Source organism: Plectrocnemia conspersa, unplaced genomic scaffold (assembly GCF_051122295.1).
Source record: "Plectrocnemia conspersa isolate PC_06_02 unplaced genomic scaffold, ASM5112229v1 ptg000011l, whole genome shotgun sequence".
Classification (NCBI taxonomy): domain Eukaryota; kingdom Metazoa; phylum Arthropoda; class Insecta; order Trichoptera; family Polycentropodidae; genus Plectrocnemia; species Plectrocnemia conspersa.
Window position 1 is genome coordinate 29,346,614 of NW_028277175.1, and position 17,867 is coordinate 29,364,480.

At 32.1% G+C, this 17,867-nt stretch overlaps 4 protein-coding genes across 4 annotated transcripts; 2 read left to right on the forward strand and 2 right to left on the reverse strand.

Moving 5' to 3' along the window:
* Positions 1 to 599: 599 nt before the first annotated feature.
* On the forward strand, positions 600 to 3,191 carry LOC148230192 (uncharacterized). Its single transcript, XM_088198691.1, has 6 exons — positions 600 to 732; positions 806 to 858; positions 918 to 981; positions 1,541 to 1,620; positions 1,921 to 1,948; positions 2,017 to 3,191. The coding sequence occupies exons 1-6, from the start codon at positions 705 to 707 to the stop codon at positions 3,135 to 3,137; spliced, it is 1,374 nt and encodes a 457-aa protein (XP_088054817.1). The 5' UTR covers positions 600 to 704; the 3' UTR covers positions 3,138 to 3,191.
* Positions 3,192 to 5,683: 2,492 nt separating this feature from the next.
* On the forward strand, positions 5,684 to 10,962 carry LOC148230193 (traB domain-containing protein). The gene is made up of 10 exons (XM_088198693.1): positions 5,684 to 5,834; positions 6,074 to 6,340; positions 7,111 to 7,194; positions 7,262 to 7,407; positions 7,519 to 7,643; positions 7,711 to 7,837; positions 7,907 to 8,046; positions 8,114 to 8,265; positions 10,278 to 10,386; positions 10,454 to 10,962. Exons 1-10 carry the CDS (start codon positions 5,741 to 5,743, stop codon positions 10,569 to 10,571), a joined length of 1,362 nt encoding a protein of 453 aa, XP_088054819.1. The 5' UTR covers positions 5,684 to 5,740; the 3' UTR covers positions 10,572 to 10,962.
* On the reverse strand, positions 10,687 to 13,404 carry LOC148230194 (formylglycine-generating enzyme). The gene is made up of 3 exons (XM_088198728.1): positions 12,609 to 13,404; positions 11,341 to 11,500; positions 10,687 to 11,237 (listed from the first exon to the last, which is right to left on the reverse strand). The coding sequence occupies exons 1-3, from the start codon at positions 13,304 to 13,306 to the stop codon at positions 11,094 to 11,096; spliced, it is 1,002 nt and encodes a 333-aa protein (XP_088054854.1). The 5' UTR covers positions 13,307 to 13,404; the 3' UTR covers positions 10,687 to 11,093.
* A 1,247-nt stretch (positions 13,405 to 14,651) lies between these two features.
* LOC148230195 (protein arginine N-methyltransferase 9-like) lies at positions 14,652 to 17,437 on the reverse strand. Its single transcript, XM_088198639.1, has 2 exons — positions 17,115 to 17,437; positions 14,652 to 16,970 (listed from the first exon to the last, which is right to left on the reverse strand). The coding sequence occupies exons 1-2, from the start codon at positions 17,365 to 17,367 to the stop codon at positions 15,013 to 15,015; spliced, it is 2,211 nt and encodes a 736-aa protein (XP_088054765.1). The 5' UTR covers positions 17,368 to 17,437; the 3' UTR covers positions 14,652 to 15,012.
* Positions 17,438 to 17,867: the final 430 nt, after the last annotated feature.

Here is a 17,867-nt window from a genome sequence, read left to right on the forward strand (position 1 = left end):
AGTAGAATATTTATTATTGGTACTTCGGATAATTGTTATTGAATTATAATTCTTTAATTTATAATGTAATTGTATCGCAGAGAAAAACTTAAATTGTGAACATTTTATTCGACATATTTATAAATATATTCACATAATAAGATGACGTGTACATTCGGTGTTCATCACGGTGAAGGAAAGATTAATTATTTAAAGTGAATCAAAAACAAAACTTTTATTTTAGTTAATTGTTGATTTTTTACTTTCTCGAACCCATATCGTCACAAATAATAACGATATATAAGCCTCTCCCGTTCATTTCACTATGATGTAGTCATATATGGACGACCCCATTGTGAATTTTTTTATTTGATTTATTATTACTTTAATTTTCTACCTGTAAAATAAAAATAAAAAATAGATTTTTTTCTGGAATTTAGAAAATATGTATTACTATTATTGCAAATTGTTAAGAAAAATGGGTATAAAGCCAGCGAAATTACATCATTATTAGAAAAAAGTATACTAAATAATAAAAGTGTATTTTACAGCTTAATAATTTTATTGCTTATATAATATTAATATTAAAAATAAAAAACATGTTTTATTTTATTTTATTAGTGTCTCACGTAATGGCCGCATGTATGTGGTGTTAAGACCCCAAGTTGAGTTTACCACTTAACGTCAAGGATCAGCTGGATTTATCTTCTCATCAAATCGCCAATATGTCGTTTTCATATTTAATTAAAAGCGGTATCATGAATTTAATAATGTTTTTATTTACCTAAAATATTGATTCGTATTTAATAAACACATACTTTCTTAGAACCGGATGTTGAAACTTTGGACTGTGATAATACAATCAAATGCGAAATGAAGGTAATATAAGTACCATAAAACTAAAGTCATTATTTATTTAAAATGCTTTCTTTTTTAAGTCCGAAAACTCTAAAGAAGAATATGACAGTTGTGATGAAGAAGAAGAAAATAATATTGAAATAGGTTTGATTTTTTATTGTACATATAAATACATATATTTTAATATAGTTAATATGCAAGTCCAAAGGTCAGTTATCACAGTTATTTGTACATCAAATTAAGTTGAGTTGCCACAACTAGATGAATATGTATACAATTTTTATTATTTAAATATTTTGTATTGATTTTAAAATTGTTAGATAATTATATTTTTCTGTTATATATACATTTACTTAACATAAATATAATGAGTAATGATGTATAAAATAGTAATAACTTAAAAAAATATTATAAATAGTAATCCAAGTGTTTCGTTGGTCTTTCGATGCCCTAAAAAACGACCTTACTGCAAAGGTTAAGGTTAGTCTGGGTTTTCCTAAAACCTTATATATGTACATGCTGCCACAATATTGTGTCGCCCAATTAATTTTTATCCATCTTTAGATATTTTACTTGCAGTTCTGGTAAATTTTGTATGGATAAAATTCAATTAGTAAAATGTAATTCACCCGATTATTACTAAATACGATTCGACTGTAAGCAAAGTGTTGTTAGCCAACCTTTAGATATATTATGTTTTCAGAAATTCACGACATTAAAGATGAACTTAATACACGTATTACAAATACTGATTTCCAACAGCCCAATAACTCAGTCACACAAGTAATTATACACATTATCATATACGACGCATGTTTACAAAATTCTAAAAAATTTGTTCTGCTGAATCGAAACGTACATTATTCTGTTGCATCGACTGATTAAGAAAATAATCGACCTAACATGGCAGTCGATGAAAAAAATATTTCTGCTATGGAAAAATTAGTAATGGGAAATATTCTTTTGGGAGAGTATTAAATTTACAGGCAAATTCCTATAACTTTGTAAACATTCCTTGTAGTTTGTCAATTTAAAAAAAAATATGTTACTATTCTAAAACAATTGCTATTCAACTATTTTCAGAATCAAAAAGAAGGAGATAAACATTCAAGTAATGTCTTATTTACATATTAACTTAATTATGTTTTTAATTATAAAATAACATCAATCTTATTGTAGGAGATAAAGAAAACAAAGTGAAATGTGATAACTGTGGTAAAGTATTTAGAAACAAATATGCCCTCGCAAATCACATACGAATACATAGCAGCTCTTATAACTTTGAATGTGAAAAATGCGGAAAAGCATTCAAATGGGAAATGTATCTGAAGCTGCATTTAGCCAAGCATTCCCACGTTTTTGGATGCAACGATTGTGGAAAATCTTTTCTGAAAAAAAAATACCTCAAACAACATATGAACATTCACAATTGTCCAGAAAATTATGTCAATATGAAATGTGATATTTGTGAAAAGGTATATGGAAGTAAACGTAACTTATCAATCCATATGTATACCCATAGAGATTTTAAAATATATAAATGCGATAAATGTGATAAAACATACAAAAGCCAACACTCATTCATGAAACACGTCAATCTCCATAGTGATTCCAATAGATTAAAATGCGATAAGTGTGGAGAAGAATACCACGATAAATATAAATTCCTACAACATATCAAGATTCATAAAGATTCTTATAATTTTGAATGCAAGTCGTGCGGAAAGGCGTTTAAAAATGAACATATTCTCTCACGGCACATGATTTGTCATAGTAATACAGTCTTTGAATGCGACAAATGTAAAAAATCCTTTAAAAGTAAATATTATCTTCTTCGTCACATGAACGTTCATATCGAATCTATGGAATATAAATGTGAGATTTGCCTGAAAACGTTCCAGTTGAAACAAAAACTAAGACGACATATAGGGCTTCATAATGATTCTTACAATTTTAAATGCGAGAAGTGCGGAAAGGTTTTTAAAAAGCAACAATATCTAACACGGCACATGAGAATCCACCTTGATTCTTTCTCATTTGCATGCGAAATTTGCGGAAAAGAGTATAAATTCAAATATATATTGACACGCCATATGTTTACCCATAGTGATTCTTATAGTTTCAAATGCGAAGTGTGCGGAAAAGCTTTTAAAGGGAAACACAATTTGGCGCAGCATAATGTCACTCACACTAAACAGCATTTCTACAAATGCGTAAAATGTGGTAACTCTTACAAACACAAACAATCCCTTTCAAGGCATTTGACCAATCGTTCCCAATGCGCTAAAGTAATTGTATAAAATATAAAAATTTTATGTTTATAAATATGTGTAAAATATATGAAAATTTAAATTTAAGTGTATTTTTATTTAGATATATTAGGTGTACCGGAAAAGAATGTCGTTTTTTTAATAAAACAATTTTGTGCATTTAAAGATTAGCCAGTGCAGGTCTTTTTTTATTTATTTCTGCATCTAAACGCTCTAGTTGATCACAATGCATTTGGGCGTTAATTGTCTGTCCGGGTTTTAATGTTTCAAAATAAATTATTCCCTTGCAGTCCGACAAAACAGACAAAATAACTTTTTTTGCAGTGAGCCCGGGCTTAGGGGTGGGTTTTGGTACCTGGCCCTTGGAAAGCCATTGTTTCTTGCGTCCTTGGTTTGAATACAACATCCATTTTTCGTCACCAGTTACAAGATGTTGTAGAAATGGAGTTTTGGTATTTAATTCCAATAACTCAGTGCACGCGTTTAGACGCTCACCTAGATTTTTCACTTAATTCATGAGGTATCCATTTTCCTTATTTCCACCTCTTGCTGATTTTTTTGATATGCTCTTGCACGCTTGACCATGAACATCAGAGTTGCTCCGCGAGTTCTTGAATCGTTGAAGATGGATTTTGCTGAATAAGCTCAGTTAAAACATCGCTATCCACTTTAACAGGTCGACCACTTCCAGGGTTATTTTTTAGATTAAAATTGCCGGATTTAAATTGTTTAAACCACCTCTGGCATCTACGAACATTCAAAATATCTCCCAGTAAATCACAAATATTTTTTGTTACACATGTTGCACTTTCTTTCTTCATGAAATGATAAAGCATAAAATTTCGAATAAATTTCTCATTCGGTACAAAGCTCTCTATTGTATATAGGGTTGTAATTTTTTTTGCTTAAAAGTCCCAATACACTCCATGTATACGTAGTCAGAGAAACAACACAGAACACGTTGTAAAAGTTCAACTGATGAAGCACAACTGACCACTTAAAAGCGATAACAAAAAAAACGACATTCTTTAACATTTTCTTATTAAGGTAAAAAGATTAGTTAAAACCTATAAATCATATTTATTAAAAAATTTGATATTATACATGTAGGTATTTATGACTAATTACGTAAAAAATTCACAATTCATGAAAAATGCAAATCCATTGTTTATTCATGAATTAGGCAAATTATTTATCTGCCGAATACGTAAATTAAGCAAGAATTATTTTGCTTATTTCGAGCATTAAGCAAATTTGATGTAGCGCTCTTGTGGGTTTTTCGTAATTATACCAAATGTGTTTTCATTATATAAAAATAAATCAATCATTAACTGCAGTGATGTTAATTTTATTTAGAATACAAAAAAGTCTACAACTCACGTATGTATGATTTTATTAACAGATATTTTGGACGGGTTAGGTACGAACGAGCGTTGGTCAGAACAGTGAACACCCCATAATTCGCTGCAGAGAGATATTCATATATATAACTATTTAACAGTTATATGAAAAAGTTGTAAGAATTAATAACTATTTTATTTCATTAAATTATAATATATCTGCCAATCAATACATGAACCACTATTTGTAACGGCAATACTATTCATACACTTGACGAGAACAAAAAATTTGGATCCTTTAATAAACTTGACGTTTCGCAACTTTTTTGCCCATTTCATGCTATAATTAATTTCAAAATTCGGCGTAACATACATAAATATGTATACTATAATAAATATTAAAGCAATGTTGAAATTGCAGCATGGATGTAATTTAAGGGGTTTAGGTGGGATCATTTATCCCCTTTGAATTTAGCCAGAAAAATGCATATCATTCAAGGAAATACATACTATGAATCTCAATGAAATTAAAAAATTAAAAAAACGACCAATGACTGGGCAACTTTTGCCTCTTTCGTGAAAAATTCTTAAATGCCATCCCTAATTCTAAACCAGAAATTCTCAGATTATCCTTCAAAGAAAATCTAAAAAAAAACAGTCGGCAACGGCACTATTTTATTACTTTTGACGTGGATTTTTGGCTTCTGAGAAGTGATAATTGTTTTTGCGCTCTCTTATTGGTCAAAATTCGGTTTAGATATGCTTTATTCCATTCTCACTAATTGCAAGTCATAATATTGTTTAAAATGTTGTGGGAGGGTGGGGTAGATAAAGGCATTTATTTTTCAATTAATTTGAATTTGGTCTGGAAAATGCATTGAATTTAATGAAATACTATGAAATCAAAATATTAAATAAAATACCACTGACTTACCAACTTTTACTTTTCTCTTGAAAAAAACTGAAATGCGTCCCTGCTTGAATCGAAATCGCAGCAAGCGGAGTTACGCTAAATAGACCAAGACGACACTTAAAAGCCCGACAAAGGCAATCGCTTTCACTGAATATTTTTTACAGTTAGATATATCTTTATTGTATTAAAATTATAAAAAGCTTCCAGCTTTTATAACACAAAAAATAAAAAAAAAAATTTTTCATCGAAAACGTTTTGATATGGCAATAATTTCTATACAAAAAAGTTATGTGCCGTGTTGTCAAATTTACCAGAGTGGCAACACTTTTGAGAGTGACAGTTTTCAGCAGTGGCGCATTGGCAAATTATCTGAGATAAAAATGTCTGGTCCGAGTCCTGGACACAAACCAGACCTTCCGGAAACTAGCGAATCCTCGTTCGACCTCAGCGGGAACCTCACTGACATCACAGGAGGTTAACTTTTACTCGCTTTCACAACTTTTTTTGTAACGTATGTTACTTTTTTCGACTTGAATTCAAACACCAAAACAAAATAAACTTTTTAAAACTGCTTTTAACATTACTTGTATAAGCCAAAGCGAATATTGTGCAATTTTATCGTTTGTGTCGAATATGATCAAATTTCATCATAATAAATTCACTCGGATATGACGATTCGATGACATAACCTCACTTTACTTAATAATTTACAGATAGGTCTTTTCTGATCGATCTCGCGTCGGACGCCACTCCCAAAGATTCGTTCAAGAGTATTAACAACGAAAGCGATTTGATGGACAAGGAAGAGCAATTGTTCGGCAATATAAGTAACAAATTTAATAGCACGCCTGAAAAATGCGACGATTCGACCTTTTTCATAAATAAAGAGACCGGCAAGGATCCATTATCTGATGAATACGGCAAGAGAAAACGTTCAGACAGCGACGATTCTAATAAGATTGCATGGCAAGGCACTACTGGTATGATTACACCATAATCGTTTTTCATTTTTTCTGCTACAGATACGAATTAATTCTTATGTAAAATCATAAATTGTAAAAGTATCGTTATCATAAACTTATTGACCATTTAAAACACATTAGCTTCCTTTAATATAATATTTTTAATATATGATGAGTATTAATTTTTAACAATATGTAATTATATTAAAATTATTTTGAAGTGATTTTTTAAAATTACTCAATATATAAAAAAAGTATATAGTTTTGAACAGCCATTTATGTTAAAAAAAATTATGACGCATTTTTGAGTCAACGGCTTCTAACATTAGTTTTACAAATGACGCAAATCAAGACTATGTACAATAAAAAAATATAAATAAATTTGTTTCTGCCGCATCATTTTACTAATTCAGTTTATTGAATTTGTGTAGAATTTCGCGTAAACCTGATAAAATCGACTATAAATTAAAAAATAAACTTCGTATTTGTGGCAAAAATATTGTAGCTTTATTAGTACGAGTCGGATTACAGATTCTTTATTTTTGAACACGAATACTATCTAATCTAAAATTTCCAAGACGTTCCAAGAAAAATAATCTACGATCCGACCTTTAGTTAATAGACTGGTATTGATTTAATACGTGTACATATTTAAGGCTTCTTTGCGTTGAGCTAATATCAATACAGTCACTACAATGGTTCGCAACAGAAGGCTTGGATTATTCCCTTGTATGTCCGTAATTGTGTGGTGTTTGAAACTTTTTAATTTTTATTAATTATCTTTATAGACGAATCAGTCAATTCGGCAGAGCAGAGCGATAGAGACACTTCTTCGAAAGATGAAAGTGATTTTTCCGTCGAAGGAAATGAAGGTATTATTTATGTTTTTATATTTAAATATTAAAAATATTTAAAAAAAAAATTGTATTTACTTCTTAGTTGAAAAAGTAAAAAATGATGCTAAGAAAAAGGCAAACGATGATTTTCCGTCCACCGTGAGTGTATTAAAAACGAGCAACGGCGCTATGGTCTATGTTGTTGGTACTGCCCACTTCAGCGAAGAGTCGCAAGATGATGTTTCCAAAGTAAATATAATTTATTCTAAAAAACTACTATTAGATCATTTAAGCTTAATTCGACTGAAATATAATGGTTTGCCAAAATATATTCTGTACCTAAAAAACCGTATATTTCAGGTTATAAAAAAAGTTCAACCACACATTGTCGTCGTTGAGTTATGTTCTCAAAGAATAAACATTTTAAAATTAGACGAGAAAACAATATTAGAAGCAGCCAAAAATATAGATTTTAAAAAAATCAGGTAAGACATAAATCTAGTGATGAAGTTTATTTAATATATGTTAATTAATTAATATTATCATTAATAGGATTATCATTGAACAAAACGGTCTGTTCAATAGCGTCATGTACATACTATTATTAAACATGTCTGCTCACATTACGAAACAACTGGGAATTGCGCCCGGAGGCGAATTCCGAAGAGCTCTTCAAGAGGTTAAGATAATTCTAGTTTATAATCTATAATTTATAAAAGTATTCGTTATAACATTGATAATTTAATAGGCGTGCATTATTCCCAATTGCCTCATTCATCTCGGAGATAGGCCAATACAAATAACGATGCATAGAGCGTTGTCAGCTCTATCGTGGTGGCAGACAATAAAACTAATATGGAGGCTATTGACCAACAAAGATTCTGTCAGGTAATAAAGTAACTGTTTAATCTGTGTTGTATTGATTGTTGTTATTGGTTATTTACTTACTGTATAGTAAAGAAGATGTGGAACAGTGCAAACAAGGTGGATTTTTACAAGAGATGCTAGCCGATATGGAGAATGAGTTTCCTGCACTAAAGAGAGTTTTTCTGGAAGAACGAGATATATATCTCACGCATTCACTTCAATTGGCTGCGTCTGCTAAAGGTACCTATAATTATATTTTATAATTTAATTATGAGTGGGCTAGTACGTTGATGTAAAACAGGCCTGTCAAACCCGCTGCCCACAAACGTTTTAAGTCATTCTTATCTCGTGGATATTCAACGCCCTGGACAAAAAAGGTCACCTTGAAAATTATTCGAGATGTAGAGTGAGGCTAGTTATATAATAAATTAATGAGATTCAGGGGTTCAATACGTTTTTATATAGAAAATATTGATCATATAATCTAAAAAAAAAAGAACTGTGATATATGAAAACACAAACCATGCCGTGGGTAACAAATTGTGCATTACTATAAAGGTGTTCTTTTATTTGAAAAATGCACAATATCTACACATTACAAAATATTTCATATAAAAACTATCATTTGATGCTTAATGGAATAATGATTGTCAAAACTGACATAAACAGTTTTACAATTATTTTTAAATTTGCTATACTGTCTTCAAATAAAAACGACTAAATTATCTATATTATCGTTCTCGATATTTGATGACGTATTTTTGCGTCAACGGCTTTTAACGATACTTTTCAAATGCAAAGTGTTATCACAACCATGTGCACAAATTTGTGCGTTTTGTCATATCAACTTTATGTAAAAAAAACATGTTAAACTACGTATGTACTATAACGTATTTATTTAGCGTTTAAAAAATCAATATCTAAATTCCAGAGACTCAAGACTGGTAAAAAAAAAATACGTTACAAGGAAATTTACATACACATGCAGATTTTTTCAAATCAATATATCTACAAATTCTACAGGAGTACCACATCTCACTCCCTAGTTTAATTTCGCAATTCTAAATTGCTAGGGGAGGAGTACTTTGTGACCACCGATTGACGGTCACATTTTTATTTGGAAGCGAGAAATAAAACATTTTCGCATGTCTAATCAGCCCGTTTCCACCAGCTTCCAGATAGAAATATGACTGTCAATCGGTGATCCCCTTAATATATTGTATTAGTGAAATCAGTTAGCATCAAACTATAAAATAAAAATGTATTTAAATTTTTTTTAACACTTTACGGTCAATATACGTGGTGATATTCGCACGGCATACAACCATGCAACTTTGACATTTTATTTTATATTTGCACAATGTAACAGATTGCTTTCAACTATGTACCAATAAATACAATGAAAAACTCAGCTCCAATAAAGATAAACACTTATTCTAAAATTATTTATACAGTAGACCCCCCAATAACACGATAAATTGGAGACGTGCTATTTGTGTGTGTAGTTGGGGGACTAGAAATTACTAATACAATGTCTTGCAATACAAATCAGGCGTGTGTGGTGAGATATCCTGCCATTGGCTCGCTCACACAAAGCAACGGGCATCCAAATAGCACATCTCCAATTTTCCGTGTTATTGGGGGGTCTACTGTACAATTAAAATTTTAAATATAATATTTATTTTTGTATTGTTCTGCACTTATGTGGACTTTTGGCCTTAAATCTAATTCAGAATCACTGACGTATTCTTTATTTTTTTGTCTTTAGTTGTAACAATCACAGTAAATCACTAAATAAAATAAATACAATTCAAGTCAGTAAAAAAAGAATTCTAACCTATATTACTTATTTAAATTGTCCTCATTGTTATCAATAGCAAAGTTGAACAGTCGTGTAAATATCACCGCATAAATCGACCATCAAGGGTTAAAAAAAAAATTATTGCAGAGGTCGCAAAGCTTGATATTTGTTGTTTTTATAATGAGTAAAAGTATTTCACCATCATTTTATCATAAGCTGTATCGTTTTTATTTTATTGGTACGCGATCCACAGTTTGACGTTTCTATAATAAATAATCATTACAAAACTATATTTTAATTTTTATGTTAAAACATTAACTAATTAAAAAGTTATAATTTCAAAAAAATTAAGTTTATGTTCTTATTTTCGCAAATATAATATGTCAGATGTTTTTTTTATTATGAATATTTACTACGATTACTTCATTAATTACATAAACATATTTTATAGTTGGCGATGTTCCGACTCGCGTCGTCGGAGTCGTCGGCATCGGACACGTCCAAGGAATCCTGGCGAACTGGGAAAAGGTCACCGAAAAAAACGTAGAGCCTATTTTAATGTAAGTATTGAAAGGAGTAAATATTTTGTTAAAGTTAATATTGTAATTTATCTTTATTTTAATACAGAATTCCACCAACGTCAATGTCCAGCCGAATAATTAAAGTATCGTTCAAAATAGCAACAGTCGGCTTGATCATCTACGTCGGCTACAAATTCGTACCAAAAAAATGGCTTCCAATGTGATTAACTATCAACTATTTTATCCGTCGATACAAAAAGACTTAAAAATGCCTTTTTTATTAGATTAGTAGACCTCTATAAGAATTTAATACAGCAATAAATTATATCTTAAAAATAATCCAATTATAGTAGTGCATTTATTTTTTATAACAATACAGATTTTAATATATATAATGTATACATATTTATGTGTATAATAAAATGTTTCAATTTTAATGCTTCATTATGTAATCTAATTTTAATAGGTGTTGGCCGTTACTTTAAAAATGCTGATTATTTTATTGTTAATTAACTTTAATTGTTTTTCTCAAATTATTATTGCTTTCATATAAAAATTGTGCATAAATAAAACTCTTATATATATAAGGAAATATAATTTTTTAAATTCTATTTTTATATTAAGACTTTTATTTGGATCCTCCTTATTAAGTACGATATATCGAGGATTACTCAGTCTTTGGCGAATTCAATTTGTATAATTTCAGTCTGTTATATAAGTACGAAATTATAGGGATTTTAATAAAATTATTTAGCGCTTAAGGCACATCTGAAACCCAAGTTGCCGGCTGAGCTATCTGCCGTGTTTTGCGATCTGGCTGCACATCTGTATCTGTAGCAGTAAGACTGGTGACACAGATAAGATCCGCCTTTCTTCACGCGCTCCGGGCTCTAAAAATACAAAACATTTCAGCGATGTTAGATATAAAGATTATATGTAAAATCATTAGTCACGCGAATTAATCAACTAAAAAGAAGAGAAAGGAAAACTTACGTTTTCATGGGTCCAATAATCGCTTGTCCATTCCCATACGTTTCCGGCCATGTTGTATAATCCATATTTATTCGGTGGGAATTCATCCACAGGACACGTTCCTACGTGTCCGTCTTCAGCGAGATTTTCATCTGGGAACGTGCCTTGCCAGATGTTAGTCCTGTAAGATCATTAAAACATGCTATATGAAACATACTTTATAAACATTTTTTGTAAATAAAAAAATCAACCTAAAAAACATTTAATACCTTACTATAAAAACTCATATATTCAAAATAAGTTTTAAATTTGATAATAATTAGGACATTTTGAAGTGTTTTTGATGATTCAAAAAAAGCCAATATTGATTTATAAGAGTTAATATACAATATGTGTATTATTGTCAACATACTAATTTGATGAACATACTTATTAAAATTTGCTTAAAATAAAAGTCTGTTTATTTTTTTATTTGTATCAACAATCTTTGTATTTTTTCCTATTACTCACTAATTACATGTCAATTTTCATATGAATAAAATTTATTGACGTCAATTAAAAAATATTCGAGGCACTTAAATAAACATTCCGTCAGATAGAATACACAATAACATTGTTTATAAAAATCAGTTGTGTCCATAAGATGGAAACTAAATCATCACATAGATATTTTAATAACAAGTTGTCATCAAAAATATGTTCTCGGAATCGGATATAAATAGATATTAAATTTCAGCCTACCATATGTGAAGTGAAATATACAATAAACTTAAAAGAAAATTCAGAAATTTTATATCAATAAGGTAGAATACATATATTTATAATTTGTATTTTGATTAGTGTTTTTTAATTACTAAATACCGTTGCCGGCATGCCAAAAAAAGAAAGAGTAAATACTTGTGCTAAATTATTGGGATTTAGATTTTATAGCCCAATGGTAGTACGTTTTAATATTTTATTTCAACACTTCTCCATTAATAAATTTCGTTAATTTATTTTATATATTATTCGACTTTTTTTATATCAATTTAGAGGTTCTCAATATTTTTTTATAAAATGAATATAAAATATTTGTTGTTATGTTCATTTATTTCGTACTCTAATTTATTGACATTATTTTATTTAAAAATCATTTATAGTAAATGAAATTAATTTTTTTTATAAATATTTTTCTTATTTATTATTTCTTCAGATATATAAGTATCTAGGGAATTTGAAAAGAGTGAAAGATCGAACACTCGAAGGGTTAAACCAGTCTATAATTGCTATAATTGAAGATTAAAACTTACCAGTGCTTATCCTGTGGCATCAATTTGTCGCCCCATGGAAAAAGTTTATTCTTCCTTCCGCCTCTGCAAGCCGTTTCCCATTCAGCTTCAGTCGGCAAACGTCCGCCTTCAACCTTCCAATTGCAGTAAGCCAAAGCGTCATTCCACGAAACATGCAAAACAGGGTGATTCATCCTATCTTCGATATCCGAATCTGGACCTTCTGGATGTCTCCAATTCGCTCCGGGAACCTTATACCACCACAAAGCTTGCACCGGCCTCAATCCCTCAAACTCTTTTTTCTGAGACTCGTTCAAAAACAATCCAAACACGAAACTATCCTTAAATCCTTCAGCTTCAGTTTTATAATTAGTATCGACAACAAATTTTTCAAAATCTGCATTGGACGCCTCGTATTTATCTATGTAAAAAGCTTCCAAGTTAACTTTCTTGACAGGTCCTTCCCTATCGGCAGCTATTATCGGTTGATCTGTGCCTATTTCATATTCTCCTGCTGGAATAAGAGACATTTTCGACAGCACTTTTGCGAAATCTGCGATGCTGTGAGTATTAGGGTTGAGATTTTCGTTTAAATTTGGGTCTTTCGAGCATTGTCCTTCCGCAGATCGATCGACGGAGCATCCGCAGGATTCTTCGTGTGTTTTGACATCGTTCAACATCAGCGATAGTAAAATGAAAGTTGTCAAAACGAGATGCATCTTGTCTTTGGAGATTAGACAGTAACCGGCTTATCTGTCAAAACAACTGTCAAGCGTGACAAAAATACATGTGATTTTATACTTTTTTATTTGGCCATAACAATATTTTCCCTGTTGAATGGATAAATAATTTTAAAGCACGGGGTAATACCGAACAATAATTAATTATTTTTACGATTTGTATTTAATGCATTTATACAAGTACAGAAAATTAAAGATTTGCGATAATTATTTATAAAATTTTTACTTAAAAAATAATATTGTTGATAAATATAGTTTCATGAAAAAAAAAATAAGGTTGGATTGTACATCCATGGCAACCTAGGCTCAAAGGCACTATTGACATTTATATTTTAAGTGTTGTAAATGCTAACTTTATATCTTATGCTCTTTTTTGTTCGGATTGATTCTATGAAATTTATTTTTTTGTTGACATCTAATACTTTATGTTAAAAAAATTAAAACACTGCAATATTCATTTTATGCTGTATTTTCGCAAGTTTTGTTGTAATAGTTTTCTTCGTTTATTGGTTGTAAATCGTTGGTCTGAATCCTCACAAATATTTAAAAAAATAATAAGGATTACACTCCCACCATTTTACACCAGTGATCTCAAAACTTTTTTGATCGCGTACCCTAATACAATTTTTTTCATAATTAATATTTTTGATCCAAAAACTTTTCATAAATATGTATACATGAACAATTTTTAGATTTTACTGATGTAATACAGAACAAAGATATATTACAGTTTTCTTCTGATCGATATAATTCGTCGGTATTAACAGAACTAATATATTTCCTTAGAAAAAGTATTTAAACTTGAAAATACAAAAATATATTATATATACTATCCCTAGTAATTTGGCCATCTACTGTATATATATAGGTTGATATAATTCAAGTTTCCTATCTTGGTAGAACTGTAAATCAGACAGTTGTTAATAATCACGCGTGTTCAGGTGTTAACAAGTGTCAAACGTTAGTTTGCAACAACACATTTATAAAACGGATCGCTCAACCACCGCTCAAAATTGTTTAATTGTTCTACAGATAGAATAATTGTGTACAATTTCATCGTCTTACTGAGAGAAGAATTCGCAATGTAGTGAAAGAGAGACTGGAAGCGAGTTTTTTATCATTTATTTGTGCTTCGGGAAGTATTATTTTATTATTTAACCCACTTTTGAGACTACAGCTTTATACGGCTTTCTATTTAAGTATCTGTAAAAGACATTATTCACACACGTGTCGGGAAGAAGAGAAAGAATTTGCCGAATGTCCAGAAACGCAGATTGCATTTTTTTATTGTTGTTCAAAAAAATTCTACGAAAAAACAAGTCAATTATTGTCACACAATATTTATTAAGAGATCCATCGTTATACAATATCATTTACTATCGATGATACATTATATTTTGTTGAGTAGATAAACATTTAACATCTATTAAACACTCATAAAGCTTGGGTTACTTGTTTTTTATAATAATGTTAAAAATCACACACATCATTATTTATACATCAAATTGTATATATTGTATATATTTATAAGGTTGAATTTTCTATGGTTAAAAAACACTAACTTACATACATAGTTCTGTATACATCAAATTGTATATATTATTATAGGTATCAATATATAAATTTTTTTGTCCGATAAAAAATACAACTTTGAATATATAAAATCACATTGAATCACATACAGTTTAATTACTATCCTCGTCGAGGACCATCTTGACAAACTTGTTGTTCTCGCTGAACACCAGAATGTTTACTCGGTCGCCCTCCTTAACCGAGAATGCAGGATCGATCAGGTGATAAATGATGTTGACGTGCGAATCGACCTTGTCCGTCGAGACCTCCTCGGCGTTAGAGATCAACTCTATCTTGTAATAAACTTGGATGGCGTTCACGAGTCCGTCGCGGGACACGACGGCCTGTACGATATCGGAGTCGTACGGTTTGAGACATTGCCCGAACACTACGATCTCGTCGGATAGAAACTCTTTGTCGAATTCGACAGACGGACGTACCGAGTTCTGCGTCACCTGATAGTTGTTTATGTACATCGATATATTGTATTGAGACTCTCCGCTTTTCACCTGCGACTCTTTAGATACTTTAAATAAATTATGATTATTTACCCTGTTTGTGCTGTTCAGATGATTCGAGAACAAGAGCTTGGCGCACATCTTGATTCCGAAAGGCATCGATATGCCTTTCCGTTCCAAGACTTGCATCTTCATCACCCTCGCCATGATAATGTCGGACTTCCTCAAGAATCCCAACGGTTCAATGAAGTAATTGATGACCATCTCGTACTTCTCGTTATGATCGAACTCCTCGATGAACGATATCCTATCCAGATCAATATCGTTATCTTTAGCCAACCTAGTGACGAGTTTTTCGCATTTCACGCAGCAGACTAGCTTGTGAGCGCCGCGCATCAACATCAGAAGACCGGCGATCGGAAACGGAGTGTAATCTAAAACGCTGACGGCGTCGAACGAATACAATTGAGACAGATGGATACAAGAAGCTCCGAGAGCGCCGATCAGTGAATTTACGTAATCGGTATCGTTCAGTATTCTCACGATCGCTTTAGACACCGGTACTATCTCTTCTACGTCGGATCTGTTCTCGATTAATTCCACCAAGCCTTTATACCATCTCATATCGACGCTCAACTTCTCTTTGGCTTTCTCGAAGGTATAAACTTTGGGAATGTGAAACACGGCCGTGTCCCACGCCGTACATCTGTCCGCCGATCTAGGATCGGTCGTGATCACTATATCTTCGGTCAAATTCATATCGAACCACATGATGAACGCGTCGATCTTTCCTTTCTCTAATACTTGGAAAGAAATATTTTTAGACACGCCCTTCTCCGAAACGAGCTCTTCCAATTGGGAAACATCCCTAAAGTCGACGCTCAATACCTTTTCAACGCTCGTTACGTATTTAAGATCTTTGATTATGGACAAATCTTCGGTATCGTACGGTTCTCTGATGCTCTCCAATACGTTAACGTTGAATTTCAATTGCGATAATATGTGGTGATTTTTGGAGTGAACGAACCGGTATTTTTTAGCGATGGTTTCAGATCTTATGGCACACATGTAAAGATTCGCTCTCATCGGTACCATTTTTCCGGTCGGCGTCAGCAAGCGTTTATTGGCGTCCAACAGCGATTGTAGGGCGCCTTCTCCGAAAAGACCGGCGTCGAATATTTCGGCGATCAATACGGTGAATCGCTCTCCGAACGCTTTCATGTCTATAGTTGTAGACGAGCTTCTCACGATGGCGACGTTCTCGAATTTGTTCTGTCGGAACGCTTCCCTGGCCATCCTGAACATGGGGATGCTGGAATCGCACGCCAAGACTCTACGAGCGCCCGCCTGCAGGGCGTAGACGGTCAAGAGGCCCGTTCCGCATCCTATGTCTAAAACTTGATCATCTTTCTGGACAATTTGGAATATGGCGTCTCTGTAAGACGAATTCCTCTTGACGTCATTGAGCATGCGGTAATGCCAGCGCTCCACGAGCAAGCTCTTGGCTCTGTTGAGGTCGTTCTCGACCTCTGCGTCGGTAGGATCGTTTCGTAAAGCTTTCTGGAAGAACCCGCACGCCTCTAGAGGGTAACTGGACTTCATGAGGATCCGACCTATAGAGAAAAAAACAGTATTTTATGAATATTTTCTAGATGGAAAATATATAATTTATTAGAGTAGCCCTTCTTCTAGCCATATGGTTATGAGCATTATTTAATAGTATGAAAATATTGTTGGTTATAAGAAAAGTTTTATACCTATGTGGTGGAATACGACGCAGCTGTCGGGGTAAAAGTCGGCCGCGCGCTCGAAGTAGGGAAAGATCTCGGATATGTCTCCCTCCGCTTGCAACTGGTCGGCGAAACCCTCGAACATTCTCGAGAGCATCGATTCGAAACACTTGGCGTACGAGGCCTGAACCTGGAACGCCGTGAAAAGATGCGAGATGGCATCCTTGAAGCGTCGCCTCTCGGCGCACAGCAGCCCGCGATCCAAAAGCGCCTCGGCCATCGTCAACTAATCACATACTCTACAAAACACCGTTCTATTGTCAGACGATACAAATGCGACACGACGACTCAAATCTTATGGCCAAATATTAAGAAACAAACATAATCAATATAGTTCCTAATATACAAATATTGCTTCATTCCTAATTACAGGAATATGTTACTTAGCTCGATCTTAATAAAATGCAAAATAAGGGCGAGCGACAAAAAATATATTCAATTTAACCAATTACTATTATTAGCGAGTTTAGTAACAACACAAATAATACATTGTACATAAAAGGGGAAAAAATCGTAAAATGGCAACATTTATTCTAGAACAGCTCATATCATTTTTTGAGCATTTCAGCTACTTTTTACAAACAAGTTGCCACCAAAACTAAATTGAACGTCTCTGCTTTGATTTCTTACAATACAAGTTTGAACATTTTTTAGGAACTATATGCTCGCAACCGAAAAATCTTGGTGCACATAAGCAGTTATAAGAAAAAGTTTTTATTT